Source organism: Aspergillus udagawae (genome assembly GCF_001078395.1).
Source record: "Aspergillus udagawae IFM 46973 DNA, scaffold_2, whole genome shotgun sequence".
Taxonomy (NCBI): Eukaryota; Fungi; Ascomycota; class Eurotiomycetes; order Eurotiales; family Aspergillaceae; genus Aspergillus; species Aspergillus udagawae.
In genome coordinates this window covers 848,034-865,478 of record NW_025091265.1, presented here as the reverse complement: position 1 = coordinate 865,478, position 17,445 = coordinate 848,034, and the positions used below count along the sequence as shown (strand labels likewise).

Here is a 17,445-nt window from a genome sequence, read left to right as displayed (position 1 = left end):
ATTCCAATATAGGTTTGTGGAGCAGACACCAGAAGTAATTCAGCACATCATCGTCGATCCATGCCAGGCGGTAGCTACAAAGGAATGGTTGCCACATATGAACCGCCCCTTGGACCCACTTGACTTTCCTCTTCTGTCGAGAATGCGAGCTTGAACTGACAAATTGGAGAAGGTTCAGCTAGCGTTCGCCGCCAACGTACATGAAGTGGGTGATAAATTGATAGTTGAATACGCCTACAAATGAGGGCTTCACTCTTCATGCACAGCCTTTGCAATTACTAGAGACCTCCGATTACTCTCAGAATGGATGCCTTGACCTTGGGTGCGACCGACTTGTCGCGGTTTGACGCATTCTCTATCATCTCCGTCGGCTATAAAACGGTTAGTGGTCATACAATCACCGTGGATGTGCTCTATCCCAAGAGCCTGAATGAGCCATCTCAGGAGCAGTTACTCTCCGTTCCTCGGCCAGTTCTGCTTCGCTATCATGGTGGCGGTCTTATCGCTGGCTACAGTCTCTTTCCTCCATTTTTCAGCCCGTGGTATCTCGAACTGGCGCAGGAATACTCGGCCATCATTGTTTCTCCAAATTACCGACTGTTGCCGGAGTCTTCTGTGCTGGAAGTGCTTGAGGATGTGGAAGACCACTGGCAATGGTTGCATCAGTCGCTTCCCATCTTACTACAGCGAGAAACAAACGGCACCGTGAAGGCCGATCTGAGCCGGATAATGACTATCGGCGACAGTGCCGGCGGGTATCTCAGTCTACAAATGGGTTTAAATCACCCAGACGAGATTCGAGCTGTCAATGCCGTTTATCCTTTGGTCAACCCGAAAGCGCCCTACTTCAGCAGTGGCCAGGAACGGCCTGTCTTCAACCTCCCGGCTTATCCACCAGATACGCTGAGATTGCATCTAGACAACATTAAGAAGCAGGAGGCAATCACGCAGGAGCCTGTGATTGTATCCGCCGCCGCTGACGCCGATCGATTCCGGCTAATGTTCGCGGCATGCCAACATGGCCAGCTAGGCCAGCTTTTCCGAGAAGCTCCCATTAGTCCCTATCTGCTTGAAAGGCTCAAAGCCGGATCCCGCTTTCCACGAGGTGGAGTCTTGATCCTCCATGGACGGGATGACAGTGTGGCTCCTGTTGAGGAGAGCTACCTGTTACAGAGGACACTTGCCCAGGTTGACCCCAGCCTCAACTTTCGACTTGTCGTGCGGGATGGGGAGCATGGATTTGACCACTTGGCCAAGCTACATGATGATTGGTTGTGGGATGCGATTCAGGACATTGTTAGATCATGGTTAGACTGAATATTTTCTTCTTCGCTGAACTGCAGGTATCGTTGCAATGTAGCTGAACCAGCCATAAAGGCGGTCTTGCCCCTCCAACACTTGATCGTATGCTCTGACTATTGCGGTTGACAAGCCAGGATAAATAAAGGTTCCAACTTGTATAAAGTGTACGTGATTTAAAATCAAGTAGAAAAGGCAGTGTTGAGATAAACATGGCCCTACGGTATATCTCTAACTCCAAAGCTTCAGCACAGTAGTAATATGTGTGATGAGGCGGGATTGTACTATATAAGGTTCACTAAGAGGTAGATCACTTGCCTCCACAGTACTTCTCGATGGAAAGGAGTAGACAGTAGAGTTAGAATGCAGATAATCTCGCTTGTTAGTGAAAAGGTATCAGGAGGTCCCAGTGTGGATAGTATCAGACAAGCTCCCACTAGTCAATGGTTTCCTGGAACTGGACCGCGGCGGTCACTTTGAGTCAATAGGGCAGGTCCTAGTACATTATCTACAAGGCAATGACGGTCTAAGTCATCGCGGCAGAGACTGCTTGAGAGACTTGCCACTCAATATTATACAGATAAATCGCGACGTGCAGCTGACGGTAAAGAAACAGCCAGAGTAGCAATGCCCTCCAAATAAGTGGTACGTTCGAGAAAAAGCCTAGGCGTGTATCGGTCCTTTCATCGGCTGGAGATGTCCACGTTCTGCTTTGCCAGGCCATCCACTTCATCCAAACGCGAATACACCCACCTCTCGAACTCTGTGAGCAGCTCAATAGCAGTCTGGTCTCCGGTCGGTAGCAGCTGCGAGAGGTATATGCCAGCGACTCCTTTACTAATGTCGATCCACTAGAATAAGTTAGCCAGCTAGAACGGATTCCCCATATGTATCGGATGACCAACCCAGTAACAATTTGGCTTTCCGGACCAGGTGAGCGAATGTGCCTCTCGTCGATCCGGGAGCCTAGATGTATTCACCAGGCCACCGATCCCAAAATCCACGGGCACATCATTTGGGACTGCATTCCAAATGGCATTGCGGGACGCCAGCGAATAATCCTGCGGTTTGTCAAGACCCAGAACACTTTCCAGATGAGGTTGGAACATTTCCTTAACAGTCTCCGGACGGAGTAACTTTTCCGTCAGTATGCCATGACAGATCTTGAGCATTTCGTTCACAGTTGTGTATAGGCCACCTCCTCCAAAGTCTTCCGCAATTGGGTCTTGGAAGACAGGATTCTTCTCTTCCTCCAGACCCTGATCCGTTCGCACCCAGGCTTTAACCTTTCGGGCACGTAGGTCTTCTCTCTGGTCGAGATGGAATGTGGCATCCTTCACGGAGACAATATCGAAAACATGACGCTGCAGGTATTCGCCAAGCTTCATAAAAGTGACTCGCTCAACCTTTTCATATCAGACATTATCATTCCATCGCGCCTACGGATGACCGAAGATTCCAGGACTTACCGCTTTTCCCGCCCAATCAATACCAGGAGAGTACATCCATCGTTCGCCCGGTTCGAAAAGCAGGAATTGGAATTGGAAAAGCGTTTGGAGTACCGGCGGTTTTCCTTGCAAATCATAATAACGTGTCATAAGAGGATCCATGAAGAAGTACGCCATGCCACTGGAGTGAGTCAACATGCGCCTTGTAACCGTTAGTAAATCTGAACCTTGTACATCCCGACAGCTTCGGAGGAAGTGTGCGATATATATACCGTAGGGTAATAGGTTTGGTGGCTGGCCGAAAGATAGGATTATCGTCCTCGTCGAAGCCCGTCAAGATCCGAGGGCTGTCCCACTCCGGTAACACACTGGCGATGTCTACATCCAGGTCTAACAGACCGCGCTCGACACACTGCATTACCGCAACAGTAGTCACAAGCTTGGTGCAAGAGGCCACCCAGTGCACGGCATCAGTATCAGTAGACTCTACCGATGCCTCCCCAAATGCCTTAGTGTAATGCAAGGAACCTTGATTGATTGGTGTCAGCAAACAGTACGTTACTCTATAGGAAAACAATATGGGGTGTCATTCCATACCATCTCTATTGACAGCCCCGAGTGTAACCCGTGGTAAGGGCTTCTTGCCATTCTCAGAGGGCAGACGGAGAAAGTTTACTCTCTCTTCAAAGGTGGTCATCCTGGCACATTAACGTCCACGGTGACAAAATGATCTGGAATTCGGTGTTCGTGACAGCCTGGGAGAGTATCATATACGTCCTATCATCTTAGACTTGCTTCAAAGCGACCTACAACGCACGACAGCCGGTGTTTATAAAGTTGGCCTGTTGGAAGGCGACGGAAAGATTGCGGAGCCAGTCGGAGTATTTTTCGACTTTGAAGCACATCAACAAGTAGGTTCGCAATCTGGCCCAAGGAGGAAAATGGCTTTCCCCTAAGGGAATAGATTGGCATATGCCCCTGTAAGGCTAACTCTGTGATGAGTTTAACAGGCCCCACTAAGGCCCCTCATTTCCCGGTTTACCTTTACATTCATCCATCTTTCGGAAAAGTGCCGCCAGGCTCGATCTTTCCAGAGCATTACCCACTGGCGAAAGGCCACAATTTCCTATTTCGGTCCATCCGCGATGACCAATTGTTCCGTGTAAGTGTGGTCGGTTAATCAAATGAGTCACATTCACAAAGGTGGCACAACAACTCAATCGGATGCTTACTCCTGCTTTGTTAGTAACATGACTAGTATTTATTGTGATCCTAAAACCATGTCTTGTGTCAACGGGCTGACTATTCGAGGGATAACCAGGGGAGGATAATTTCATCACCAATCCCTCAACCGTACGTTGGTGATTGAGGTATGTGCAGGAGGGGTTCCCACTTTCAATAATACGACTGATTCAGCCTCAGGCGTTTCGCAATATCGACTCAGCGAACATCCAAAAAAGGCGCGAGGGCATCTGAGGGTTAGGCTACCGACAAGGAATGGATATCAATGGCTGACTTTCACAGGGGCTTATCCTCGGCAAAGCACCTACTGCCCTGTTATTCTGGCTAAACTGCAATGTCTTGTCGCAAACGCCTCGCAGGGCCACCAGTTCAGAAGCGAACGGCAAAGATCCGCAGAAAAGACAGTGCCGGAGCTGACGCCGACGACAATTGGAGTCACGAAGACGGATTCGAAGACGGTCATAGTGACGAAGAATACAAGCCCGACATAAATCAAGATGACAGCGAGAGGAACGACTCTTCTGCTCCTGAGGATGAATTGGGAGAGAAAGATTATACTCCAAAACTACCATTATTCCTTATGAGGAATTGCGCCCGCTGGATGGAATTGAGTACTCTGACACCAGGGTACACAGAAACACCCTCTTATATCTGAACGATCTCAGGACAAATAAAAATCGCGCTTGGTTCAAGAGTAAAGCCAGGAAAGACTGGGAGTCATTTGTGGAAACGCTGACACCGAAAATCATTGCCGTTGACGCTACAATCCCGGAGCTGCCGCCTAGTGACATCGTCTTCCGCATATATCGAGATATCCGCTTTAGCAGGGACCAAAGACCATACAAAGTTGAGTTATCATTTGTTTTGTCTTTCGCAACGGTAGCATGCTAATTCGACCTCGCTGTTTTCCAGTCCCACTTTTCTGCTGCATTTTCTCGCACAGGGAGAAGGAGACCATATGCCTGCTACTATCTCCACCTTGATCCTGGGTCATCGTATGTTGGTGGTGGCCTATGGGCCCCCGAGCCACAGACCATCCAGCTTCTGCGTCAGAGCATTGACGAGAGATCTGAGGAGTGGCGTCAAGTGCTGAGCTCAGAACCATTTATGAGCATGTTCCTGCCGACCACACAGGAGGGAACGGAAGCCGCCGTCAAGCATTTGCTGATGCCAATCAAGAGGGGGCGCTGAAGACGAAGCCAAAGGTTCGAGAACCAGGTTCAGAGACAATGCAGTTGTAAACTGACAGAATTAGGACTATGGCGCAGACCATCGGGATGTCCAGCTGTTGAGGTTGCGAAATTACCATGTTTCCAAACCAGTGGATGATGAGATTTTTACCGCTGAAGACGGTCAAGAGAAGATAATTCATCTGATTAGCACTCTTCAACCACTTGTAAGGTTCACTCATGTCTACCGAGAGCGGAGCTTACGACATGTAGGTCGTCTTTCTCAATGCCATCATAATGCCAGACCAGGATGGATTCTAAAACGACATACTTGCTTCGCGCAGGCTCTAAAAAAAAGGCGCACTGCTATCTTAGTTAGTGAGGGTACCGGACAAATTGCATATATTCTTATAAGAACCGGCTATGGCGAGGCAGGACTTTTCGAGGCCCACAAGGGGATAGGACTCTCTCTGTCCCTGTTTGCGTCAGCCTTGTCGCAGTCAGATGATTGTCTATCTAATGAGGGATTGCAAGGGAGGAGTCATCTTGCCAGACATTGACCGTGCCCGATTAGGTTGTTTGTACTTTATAGAACACCTATTATACCACTTAGTAATGGCATGTGTTAGGGCCTATCCCTCTGGCATAACTCTAGACAGGTGCCTTATTATCATATCATACAACATAACGATGGCATGAGGCCTCAGGTACAAATAGCGCCCACCATTATAAATTGCATGAACCTCCTCCGATCAATCTCTTTCTTCAACATCAATAAACACGTCGCCACGAGCAAAGGCTCCTCCACATATTTTGCCGCTTCCTCATCAATCAGCAAGTGACCACCATTACCGGCATCCCAAGAAGATGATCCGGCAGTTCTTGTCTCACCACCACGGACGAGCTGAGCGAGGACCTTTCCGTGCTTCTTCGATTTGACGTCTTTCAATTGGAGAACGATAAGGTTTTCCTTCTGGCCATTGGAATCTTTTCTTTTTGTGTAACTCCACTCCAATGTCCATCCATCGGGTGTATTGAAGCTAGTCGCTCGCGAATTCCATCTCGAAGAGATCTTGATAGGGAGTGATTGACTTTTTGAACCATCTGTCATGGAAATCTCGGGATCACGCCCAGGACCAAAGAAATAGTCAGTGCGCACAAGGTCTCCACGGTTGGGATCTGAAAGAATGGCGTTTCCCGAGCAGACGGATGAACGCGTTGAGACGTAAGCGATAGTACCATCTGCACTGTCGTAGATTGGGATTTCAAGCTCCCTAGAGGGAAGAGGGAGACGGAAGGCAGCGATGCCCTGCGCGGCGATATGCAGGGTACGAGAGGGGTGGAAGGAGGCAAAATGCTTATCATCAAGCGAGTCACCTGTCAGAGTGGAGGTCAAGGATAGAGCATAGGATTTCTCTTCGACGAAGAGTTTCGTGTCTTTTTCGGTCTGAGTCAGGGCCATGGTCAATAGCTTCTAGAATATTGTTTGCAGTAGTGAAATAACGATAAGATTTTGCCCAGGATGTTCTGAAGTTTGAGAAGTGAGAATGTTTTGCTTGAGGGATTGACAGTGTTCAATCTATCATGATGGGAGCGCGCAATGACTGCTTATATACTTCAGATACGATAGGTAAGGCATACAGCATGTATGTGAGCTTCACACTTAGATTGGAAATTCGTACTGTACTCCTAAAGCCACTTACCGTCATACTCGCTGCACTTGAAGGGGCTTAGCATTTGATATAAAGGGTAATCTCGTATTCGGTAGGATGGGTTCATCCCAGCCAATCGCATTGAGGTATGTGGAGATGCAAGCCTGTCTCGAAACCCAAACCTCCCCCAAACTAACAGTTAAATGCTAAACACTAGGACCAATCCAGCTGCCAAGGCCAGCTCGTGCAGTAGATCATGATCAAAAAATCAGAACCCGCAAGGAAATCATACCTTACTGTCAGTACCATCATCACCTTCCTATTGGTTAAGCTACACTTTGTGTGTAATAGGCTTAGCGCTAGTTTGTTCTTATGAGCTGAACACACTAAGTAGATAAGCCACAAAGTGGCGGCAAGTAGCGTTCAAGTTTTCTGCATTTTCCGATACTCATTTAAATGGCATTTGTTAGTCAACTAACTATTCCATAATCTCCCTTTGAGACTTTAAATTTCATAAGCTGCGCCACTGAGTAGTCTCGCGACAAGATCTACTGTATCCGTGTCCAGAAGTTTGCGGCTTTAGTCTGAAGCGGAGCGCAGAGGACCACCTACCCGGAGTGGTGGCAGTGCTGGGCATGGAACAGCATATGTCTCACCCAATTAAAAGCGCCTTATTGGCTGTCTCTTTATCGCCATCGTCTATCAAAGCCCGTTAGAATGTTCTACTATATCAAGGACAATCTGAAGGCAACACAAGAAGAATAACTGGACTAGGTGAATGACGCCTGAACTCAACAACTTGGAACACTTACGCCCGGCTCGTTTGCATATTGACAGCGTTCCGACTCCTGGATAATCGTGGTCTACGGATCCCGTCGATTTTGTGCTACTCATAAACAGTACGATCCGCGTAAGAAGCTGCACTAGAGTCTTGATTGAAAGGTAGTTTGATGGAGGCACTTCAAGAAATGAGGGACAATTATAAGGAATCTCGTCTCCCGTCCCTCCTATTCTCCCTCCCCCTTCCCCAACCACCCACCACGCTGCTGCTGCTGGGGGCCAGAAAGGAAACGAAACGAAAAGAAATGAAAAGGACCAAGGTCTTATTATAACTGGAAATCAGGAACTCATTCCACATCCGGAGTTCTTTAACGAGAGAAGGGAACAGCAATATCAGTTTTCCGTTTCTAGCACTGGAATGAGGTAAGGTCTGTGCAGACTCAGCAGAGAGACGCAAACAATGACTCCGCAGTCGGGTCTGTGAAGGCTGATTCAACCGAGAAATCGTGAACTCTAATGGCCGGAGTTGGTCATTTTGGGACAGAAACTCTATGAAAGAATCGAGGCTAAATGGGAAGGGAGCTGTCTGAACGAGGGGGATGTTAGGAAGACGGTGTCGTCGCGATATAAGGGGAAAAGCTCCAGACAATCAGGGAGGGGAAGGGCTGAAAAAGAGAAGGCCTCGGAGAAGCCTCCTTTCCGGACTGGTTGACGAGGCTCAACTACAGCAGCCTTGTCCCGAAGGGTTGCAGCCCGATGCGCCGCAGACTAACCCATCCTGGTAGCGGTAAGATATATAACTAAAATTTACACATAGAATATGGGGACCTGTGGAATCGACGCTGAAAATGACGGCTCCGCCGCTGAAGCAGTCGGGTTCCCTTGGACTTTTGGCCAGCCAGCCCACGGGCCGGAATGAGCTGGATCCCCAGACCCGGGCCATTGAACCAAACCGTGAGGGCCCTACCCAGGGGAGAACACACAACAGGCAAAATATACGCCACCGGAGTCACCAGTTGCCGGAACCTACCCGGCATCCCTACCGCACGTTTCTATGCGCAGTCGGCGCCCAGCAGCGAATCGGAAGCTCTACCTATCATCCGATTCTAGTCGTTGGCATAAGCACCAGCCTGCCGTGGGTAGAGTGCAGGCCTCTACGCAAATCTGCCTGGGCATCCATTGCGAGTTTCCTGTTAAGTACTGGCATAGGTCCGGGGCGCTCCACCTCTTCTCTCCCGATGGATCGCCGCCTAGGTATTGCTTGGTTTCGTCCTTTATTGATTACCATGCGACGAGCTGGGCATATTCACTGTCGAAGCCGGGTTCATGGCACACTCCCCTTAAGCCCCAGGCCACGTGTCATTGCTATCAAGCTATTTCTCCACGTCGTCCTGGGCTGGCGTTTGGGTAACCTGTCTCTTAGAGTCAGGCAATTGCCGCCACTCCATTGCCCAGCTTGTTATCCAAGCAAGGGCTGGCGTAGCAAGTGCCACCCAGAACACGTTCTTTAAAGCAGAATTAAATGCATCCACGACGGCATTCATCAGCTCGGGAGGAACTATCTCCCTGAAACCACTTGCGCCGGCCGCCACTACGGCTGCACCATCTAATCCCTGCACCTTGCTGAGATTTCGCAGAAGCCCATCCGTGAAGAGGTTCTGCCCAACGCTAGGAGCGAGTGCGCCCCCAAGAATCTGGAAAAACATGATCATGACAAGGCCCGTTGGTATGTCTGGCTTGCTGAGGACAACCTGCACTGCCAGGATCGGCATTTGGCTACAGATGCCATAGCCAAGCCCAGACAGGATTTGGAACCCTATCCATTGTCCCAGCGGACTGTCGGCACGGACTAGTTGATACAAACCCCCTCCGGTAGCCAAGACGAGAGGTCCGAACCACATGAACGGTACATAGTGCCCGAATCTCGCAGCTATAGAGCCCGCGCAGACTGTGCCGAGGCTGTTCGACACAATCAATGGGAGTAGATTGATCCCCGAGTCTCTGGCATTGGTGTTCCTGACCGACTGGAAATATATGGGCCAAAAGTACGATTGCACTACTATAGCCACCTGAACGAGCATCATGAAGCCACATGATGCCGATACGGTACGACTTCCAAAGATGCGAAGAGGGATATTCGAGCTTGGGTTGAAGTTAGCAAGCATACTGGATAAGTAGCCTTTAAGTAGGGACTGAATTTGCAAGAGAAGGAACCAACTTTTCTTTGCCTCGGACTTGCAAGCACAAGAAGGTAATCAAGAGTAGACCGAATCCGATCAGGCACCCGAACACCTTGGCATCAGACCATGGGTAGACGATACCACCCCACTGTAATGCCAGGTTCAAACACACGGTTGCACCGAGCAACAGAGTAGCCCCTAGCAGGTCAAGTTGACGTAACTTCTGGTTCCAGGGTAGGTCCCCCTTTACGGCTGGTGGTGGTTTCCTTAAGGTGAACCAGACCAGAACCAGCGCAACCGCTCCAAAGGCTTGAAACTTTTAGCAAGTGATTATGGGAGAGGGTATGGGCTTCATCGTCGATAGAGGCTTACGGAGATTGATCCAGAAAATAAACCGCCAAGTCAGCACCTTATTATCAGTTATCGAACCGCCCACGAGTGGTCCAATGGCCGATCCAATGTTGTACATGCCCAGGACGATAGGCGACAGCATCGCCTGCTTTTTCAGAGACACACAATAAGACAGAATAGTTGTCGTCCCGCTCACCAAACCAGCAGCGCCGAGACCAGAGATTGCTCGCCCTATGATAAGCGTCATAGAATTCGGGGCGACTGCCGAGACGATGGAGCCGATTTCGAAGACGGCCAGCGAGATGCAATACACCCACTTAATATTATAGAATGCGTAGAGGCGGCCGCAGGTCGGCAGCAGTGCCATCTGCGCGATCAAGTAGGAAGAGCCATACCAGCCGATATCGTTGAGGCTTTTGAAATCGCTGGTGATCTGGGGTATCGCCGTCGCTTGGTATGACAATTAGGTCTGATGCTTCCTCCGCCGGATTATGAGAAGCACGAACCAAGAATGGTATTATCAATAGCTAGCACGAGGCAGATAGACATAAAGGCCAAGGTCAAAGAAGCGAGAGCCCATCCTTGCATATATCCAGTTGCAGGCTGCTCTTCAGTTACGTCCGTGGTCGCCCCAGCAGGACGCGTAGTCTCCGATGCAATCTCCATCATGCTGTTCTGGAGATTGTTGAGGTAGCAAACGTTGTGGAAAATGGATGTGATGAGCCAATAGATCCGAAGTCTGGTAACTTATATAAAGCGACGTTTCCGAAGGCGCCGGACAGCCAGCTAGGAACATAATTATTCTCCTAACAATAGGTTGATTTCCTGTGAAATAAATAGGGTCACGAGCCGGGATTGCATGCCCACCTCCTCTTATACTAATAAGCAAGTGCTATGCCCTTCTTACGATGCTTCACGCGGATTGGTCCTAGTCCAGGATTACACAGCCTCCGACAAGTCCGGGGTATATAGACAGGCATATAAGCTGTAAGCCATGGTACTATTTAGCCTATTATTCTATTTATCCGGCATCCTGTCAAATACTAGCTTCGATTTTACTCAGTAAGGAAGGACTCGATTGAAGTGTTATCCTAAGCTATCTGTAAGACCCATTGACGGATGAGGCTGCGCTTATCTTGATGAGGGAGTCGCCCCAGCCTAGACTTGCCAGCGGCACTTGGCACTTACCACTCGCCATGGAAGCTGTTGTACTCTCTTTTCCTGCTTCGCTGATTAACTGCCCCTTTTGCGTCAAAGTCAAGTGTAATTTCCCAGAGTCCTTGGCAGGGCTCTACCGCTCAACGGTGTCTCAAAGCATAAGGTACCCAGACACTACCTATTACCCCCTCACTGTCGCTACTGCTAAAAATAGCGACACTTACTGCCAGATGCAGTGGTCCGGATAGCGTTTTCTCAACTGAACCTGTATTCTAGCGATGAATAGCGTATCTGCTAACCCTTCGTAGGTTTTGAAAGAGCATATTATTGGAATAAAATTTGATATAGAATCCATTTTGTCCTATAGTAGTACTGTGCCTATGTAGCTTTATAATGTAATCTTATATACACAGTCTCTCAATGAAACAGGAAGGAGGTGCAAGGACCAGAAGATGAGAACATAGAGTGAATATGAGGCTGTGTAACCTGTTGACGTGGTCCCATGCAGGGTGGCCCTTCAGCTACGCCACCGAATGGTTGGCGTGTTCACCGCTAGAAGGCTACACCCCTGCAAGGCTATAAGGCATCTACATATGGGAATAGCTTCATGGCAGAAACCTCATAACAGTATTGCCGATGGTTGCCTACAACCCAATAGAATAGCTCGCTACCTCTTGGGGATATATAAAAGTATACCTGCTCCTAAATATACCCCCGGCGCATATCGAGGAGTAGGAAAACATAGATATATAAGGATACTTGGTATGAACGAAAATATGGAAGTGGACAGTCAAGTGGTCCTTACAGGGATCCATCCGACCCAGTCGAACACCCTCCGGTTCCGGGGTGAACCAGAAAGCTTTCTCATGGGGGGTTTCTCCCACCTCAAGGACGTCATGGAATCTGACAGAGAGAGCTTGAAGGTAAAGGGGTTTGAACGGGGGTTCTATCCTGAATCTCTTCAAGGAGCAGTCTTGTACAGTCCATGTATACTACAATTGACTTCCTCCTGTTTCACCACCATTATCCTGCCGTTTTGTTTACAATCTTCTTGACCTGGCCGGCCCAGTAGCTTTTAAATCACAATTTCTGAATCTTCTTCTTTTAGCCACCTTGAGAAGATGGTTAGCAGAAGGGCTACTCGGTCGAACGACCATCCAACCGCCTCTGTTGAGACTGATCATAACTCTGTTGCTCCACCTACTGAGCCAGTCAGTAGTGTTTTACCTACGGTTCAACCTCGAATCGTCGAGAAAATGTTATCTACACCTCCAAGAGTCTCACCTGCACCTTCTACCGCAGACCTCCAAGCGACGAGAGAGAGGATCAAGCAACTTGAATATCAGCAGCAACCCAGAGATCAAATTGATTCCCTTCAGGCTCAACTGGTGAAAACTGTCAAAACCCCACACCCTTCTGGGGAATCCGAACACCATAAAGGTTTTGATTTTAAAGATTTCTACTATCCCACCCTATACCCCCGCGTTTACCATCCAAAACTGAGACGAGTGGCTGAAGAATGTGAAATATCTCATTGAAGCAGCACATGTAATTTTTGCTTTTAATCCTGCAATACCTGGTTAACAGAGGATCTTACTTTCTTATCAATCCACTGACCACCAGTTGTGACTGTGATCTGAATGGCAACATATTTTTTAGACTTTGGGTTACCAACCGTACGGTTAAGTATGCACTGAAGAAAGCTTATGGATGATGTGATATTAGCATTCAGCCACACTCCAAGGATTATTAGATGGTACCCTTTCCGTAGATGCTCATTTTTAATACTCCTAATAGTAGGATGATATTGAGATTGTGCGTCTCGTTCAAGCTACTGACCCTGCAAAACCCCTAGTGGTTGATATAGCCAAGAAGATCACGGAACGAGAGGCTATACAAAGCCAGCAACAAGAAGAGCTCGATCACAACTCATTGAAGGCGTATATGGGTGATATTGGATATCGTTTAATTTCATGTCAGCTGAAGCCGAAGGCGAAGCTGAGGGAGTGTTAGATTAGACAGCATTTAGATAGGCCGAGCAGAATGTCCTCTTCAGGGCCTCTGACTTAGAACAACCAACACAAGACATCCAGGACACGCAAGAAACCATCTCTTTTCATCTAGCAAATCTAACACATATATAGAGTCACCAGTCACCCATTGCCACGTTCAATGTGATAGAAATCAGACCATTCATTATATTCCGGTAAGGCTCAAAACTTAACCTCTGGGGTTATTCCAGCTACGTCGGTAAGTTGTGTTCCTTGCTCGGCTGCTCGAAAGTGATGGGCGATGCTCCTCATCAAAGCAGCCCATTCCCAGTTGGGCGGATATTCAGATGATATCACCGAGAATGCTCCGGCAAGTAGCTCCATACTGTCATATACCAACACTCTCAGGGAGCCGAAGTTCTCGTGAGAATAAGGCTCTGCGGACTTGGCCATACGTGACATCATTGCCAGGCCAAGTCCTTGTCTGATGATGACGGCAACCCAGCATCTTGCGCTGTCAATAGCTTCCCAAGTAGCTTCTATTATTTCGCCGACATAATCCTGAATACCTCGCTTTGAAAGCTGCTCGATAGTGAACCGTGCGGTGTCGCTCAGAGCCTCAAGATTGGTAGACTGCTGAACCAGAGACTCCAACACAACGGCCATTCTATGTTTCTGCCGTTCCAGCACTGAAGCCCAGGCACAGCCCGCTAGCCACGTGAGCGAGAACATATCACTGGATATTGCATCAGATATGATGCTGACAAGGTCATCTTCGGAAAATGCGCGGATATCGGCGCAGTCATCCAGACCATATGTAACCGCCCGGGCGACCAAGTCGGGTAGTTCCATCGTTCCGGAACCAGAACCAAATTCTGCAGCCATACGCACATAATCGTTCGTTGCCCCTACGACGACTCCAGTGATTGCCTCATGAGCGGCTTTATCGACTCGGTCCTCCACATCGTCAGCCTTTGCACCGGCATACCTTCCTGCTGATCTCCTTGCTATGGCTAGCATGTCTTCTTTAATTGTAAACCATGCACGTGATATGGCGGAGACGATCATTAGGCCTTCGACATTCTTCCAGAGAACGGACGATACTGGTCCTGCGACTTTTGCTTCGGTTCCCTGCCACAGTGAAGTCTTTTCGTTTGGATGTGGAATTGACGGTGGTATTTCGTCATAGAGCGAAGGGTCAATAGAGTCCTCTCCAGATAGCTCCCGATTTCGTAATAGCCATGCTCGGAATGACCTTTTCAAGCAGACCATGAAACCTAAACTTGCTGCTTTTCGAAGATGGTAAAGAGAAACTAGTGTTCCGAGGTACTGGAATCTTTGACTCGGACACAAGTCTCTTCCGCAAGAGTGTTTACTGAGAGAGATATAATGCTGTCCAATCAATGGTACGGCGATATTTAGAGCTTCCACTGTATTGATATTGTTTGAGGCGATGATCGAATACAGCCAGGCAGTGGCCGTTTCAACCGCGGTCTGGAAATTTGCCGAATCTTCGCGCAGCCTATGAAGCACACACTCTCCCACGCACTTAGGAACCTTGAAGTAACCTCCATCGGCGTCTCTTGCCTTCTCTAATAGTGACAGTGATCTGAGTGTCGTCATTGCTGGTTGGAACTCAGCGGAGGTGAAACAGGACAACCGATTTTCCCGAGAACTAGTCGGTACCGCTTTTTGACTGACTCTCAGAAACTTCTCCGTGATCCGATCAGCATCTATCAGAGCAAATAATGTCAATAAACGACCAGAGGGCGTATTTTCCAGAGATTTCAAGTGTATCGAAAGTGGGATCGAAATTTCTGGTGGAATGCCTTCATGATTGCTGGTCTTTGCTTTCAATTGTTGTAGTTCCCGATAGTAGTCATCAACAGACTGTCCCGCATGCAGCCGTAGGAATGAAGCTGTGAGGGCTATACCGAATGGGTGGAAATTGACTGCTTCCACAAGACGTGAAACAGCAGGCACCATTTCGTCGTCGACATGGCTGTGGATGGACAAGAACAGCTCAAGAGCCTTTTGTAGTGGCAGTTTAGGAATAAATCGGCGAACCCCTTTCAAATTGCCACAGGTGCTGAAGTTGTTGGTGATTATCAAGCAACCTGAAGGATTTTCTGGGAAAAACTTCTTTATCTGTAGCAAACCTAAGTTTGCAGAGACGTCATCCAAAAGAACAAGCCATTTGCCATGAGCAGGTTCTGACAGCCATAAGTGCATCTCTGACACGGAATCCCACCGGTGTTTATTACTATTACCGGATTCACATCTAATTGCTAACGCAGCCTGGTTAAAACGGTTTTGAAATGCTTCGGGTGTTTTAGCGGAGAACCAGAATATCGAATGGGTGCCCACGAATGCCTCCGCTATTTTGGCCAGGACCCGTGATTTCCTGAAAATACACAAGGTGAGCTCGTCTCTGTCAAAGATGCAATGCGAAATAATTACCCACTGCCCCTTTCTCCTGTAATGATAACCTCAGACCAAATCCCACTCCGCAGGCCTGCCTCAATATCGTTCAAGCAATCATCATAACCTATCAGCCTACTAGACCTGTCACTTGGTGCTGTGTTGTAACAAGGAGGCATCGGTTCGGTTGACGCCTTGACGTCCTGATCGACACTGTCTTGAACAATCCTCCTGGCTGTACTTGATCGAGCAACATCCGCGCTGGGAATATGTGACAAGATCTCTTTAGCACAAGCAGCGGCAGTCGCCGCTGCATAAGCTTGCCAGCCTTTGTTCTTATGTGTGTCCGCATAATCGCAAATCCCCCGGATTACGAGACACGGAAATGAATGCATCAGTCCCGCCGCTTCCATCTCGAAACAAAGCACGCCGTCTAACTCCGAGCTGATTCTATCCCGTGTATCGCTTTCCCTAATAACCTGATTACCTGACGCGATTGTCCCACTGTGAATCACAATCTCTGCTTCCCGAGCGGGCCTCTTGACGAGATAACTCTCGTCACATTTCTCACATGTCGAGCCTCCAACATGCTGATAACTCGATTGAAAAAGTAGATCGGGTCCCGCTTGATGACGAGCAAATATCGGTAGATAACCGAATCGAGATGAATGAGCTGAGATGTCGACACTACCTGTCATCTGCCTGGCTTGTAACCTGGTAAGGGCTTGTAGTAGGACTGTGGGCGGTGAATTAAGGAATCCTGTTCGTTTGAACACGCCCGGTGTGGCCTTGCCGAAGTCATACTGGACCACTCCACCATGTCTAGCGTGTGGTTGACTAATTACCACATCGCCCAGTCGGATATCACTGTTCGAGAGAAGAGGTGAAGCTATTATTCGTCCTAAATTGGCACCAGCTGTCGCTGTCGGCAATGATTCAAAGCATACCAGACCATGTAGATCCCAGATCAAATAATTTAGCTGACCTCCCATCCAGCAGAATATTTTGAGCTTTGGTATCTGAGGGTCATTCGTCAGAGCTTCAAGACATCAAAAGTGAAATGACTTCAATGCGAATCTCATTGGATGACCCCCTCTGCATGTAACTCCTGGTTGCCTTTAAGGACGTCCCACATAATTTTTCGGATTCCGTCGAAACCAAAGTAGTCAGACGTCCGTTTTAACGGGCTTCTCACAGAGTTTCAGGAAGTCACACTATTCCATGATTCGTATCGTTGTCTGTTGAGTCTTCGATGACGTCTAAGAGCTGCCGCACGCATAGTGTGTCTCTGAACTTTTGACCTTGCGAGATCTCTTTGAAGTTCAATCGAGATTGGGGACTATCCAGTCGGCGAAAATTCACAACTACCTGGTTACTAACCGAACTTTGGGCTTTTCAGACATGAGCCTTCGCCACTGTGCCAAAAAGTGGACAGAGTTGTTCAGCAAGGGTATATGCCACCTTGAATCACCCGATTAATCTCCTGCCGTGTTTCCAGTTCATGATGGTGAGAAAGCTAGAAAGGATGACGGTGGTAAAGTTGAGATTTGATGAGTGCTTTATGTCTGCATTCATTGCAAGGTCACCCTACTGCTTGGTCAGTACATGCTTTTAAGCCGCATTCGTGTGCTAGCATATCAGTCAACTTCTTAGTCTACATAGATCGGAAATTGGGAATCCAACAATTTCATACCAGCCACCTGCTACACCTACAAATTACGTTTTTTGAATGGCGCTTCACGTTCCATTACGAG

General features: G+C 48.4%; 5 protein-coding genes across 5 annotated transcripts; 1 reads left to right on the top strand and 4 right to left on the bottom strand.

Annotated features, from left to right (window-relative positions):
* Window positions 1-303: 303 nt before the first annotated feature.
* On the top strand, window positions 304-1,317 carry Aud_002634 (alpha/beta hydrolase; the record flags this gene model as incomplete). The annotated part of the gene is made up of 1 exon (XM_043287597.1): window positions 304-1,317. One exon carries the CDS (start codon window positions 304-306, stop codon window positions 1,315-1,317), a length of 1,014 nt encoding a protein of 337 aa, XP_043143532.1.
* A 665-nt stretch (window positions 1,318-1,982) lies between these two features.
* On the bottom strand, window positions 1,983-3,444 carry Aud_002633 (serine hydrolase domain-containing protein; the record flags this gene model as incomplete). The annotated part of the gene is made up of 5 exons (XM_043287596.1): window positions 1,983-2,150; window positions 2,205-2,705; window positions 2,769-2,949; window positions 3,020-3,275; window positions 3,345-3,444. 5 exons carry the CDS (start codon window positions 3,442-3,444, stop codon window positions 1,983-1,985), a joined length of 1,206 nt encoding a protein of 401 aa, XP_043143531.1.
* A 2,417-nt stretch (window positions 3,445-5,861) lies between these two features.
* Aud_002632 (uncharacterized protein) lies at window positions 5,862-6,620 on the bottom strand (the record flags this gene model as incomplete). The annotated part of the gene is made up of 1 exon (XM_043287595.1): window positions 5,862-6,620. One exon carries the CDS (start codon window positions 6,618-6,620, stop codon window positions 5,862-5,864), a length of 759 nt encoding a protein of 252 aa, XP_043143530.1.
* A 2,343-nt stretch (window positions 6,621-8,963) lies between these two features.
* Window positions 8,964-10,787, bottom strand: Aud_002631 (MDR family MFS transporter; the record flags this gene model as incomplete). Its single annotated transcript, XM_043287594.1, has 4 exons — window positions 8,964-9,732; window positions 9,809-10,079; window positions 10,143-10,571; window positions 10,628-10,787. The coding sequence occupies 4 exons, from the start codon at window positions 10,785-10,787 to the stop codon at window positions 8,964-8,966; spliced, it is 1,629 nt and encodes a 542-aa protein (XP_043143529.1).
* Window positions 10,788-13,492: 2,705 nt separating this feature from the next.
* On the bottom strand, window positions 13,493-15,256 carry Aud_002630 (uncharacterized protein; the record flags this gene model as incomplete). The annotated part of the gene is made up of 1 exon (XM_043287593.1): window positions 13,493-15,256. The coding sequence occupies one exon, from the start codon at window positions 15,254-15,256 to the stop codon at window positions 13,493-13,495; it is 1,764 nt and encodes a 587-aa protein (XP_043143528.1).
* Between the last annotated feature and the right edge of the window lie 2,189 nt (window positions 15,257-17,445).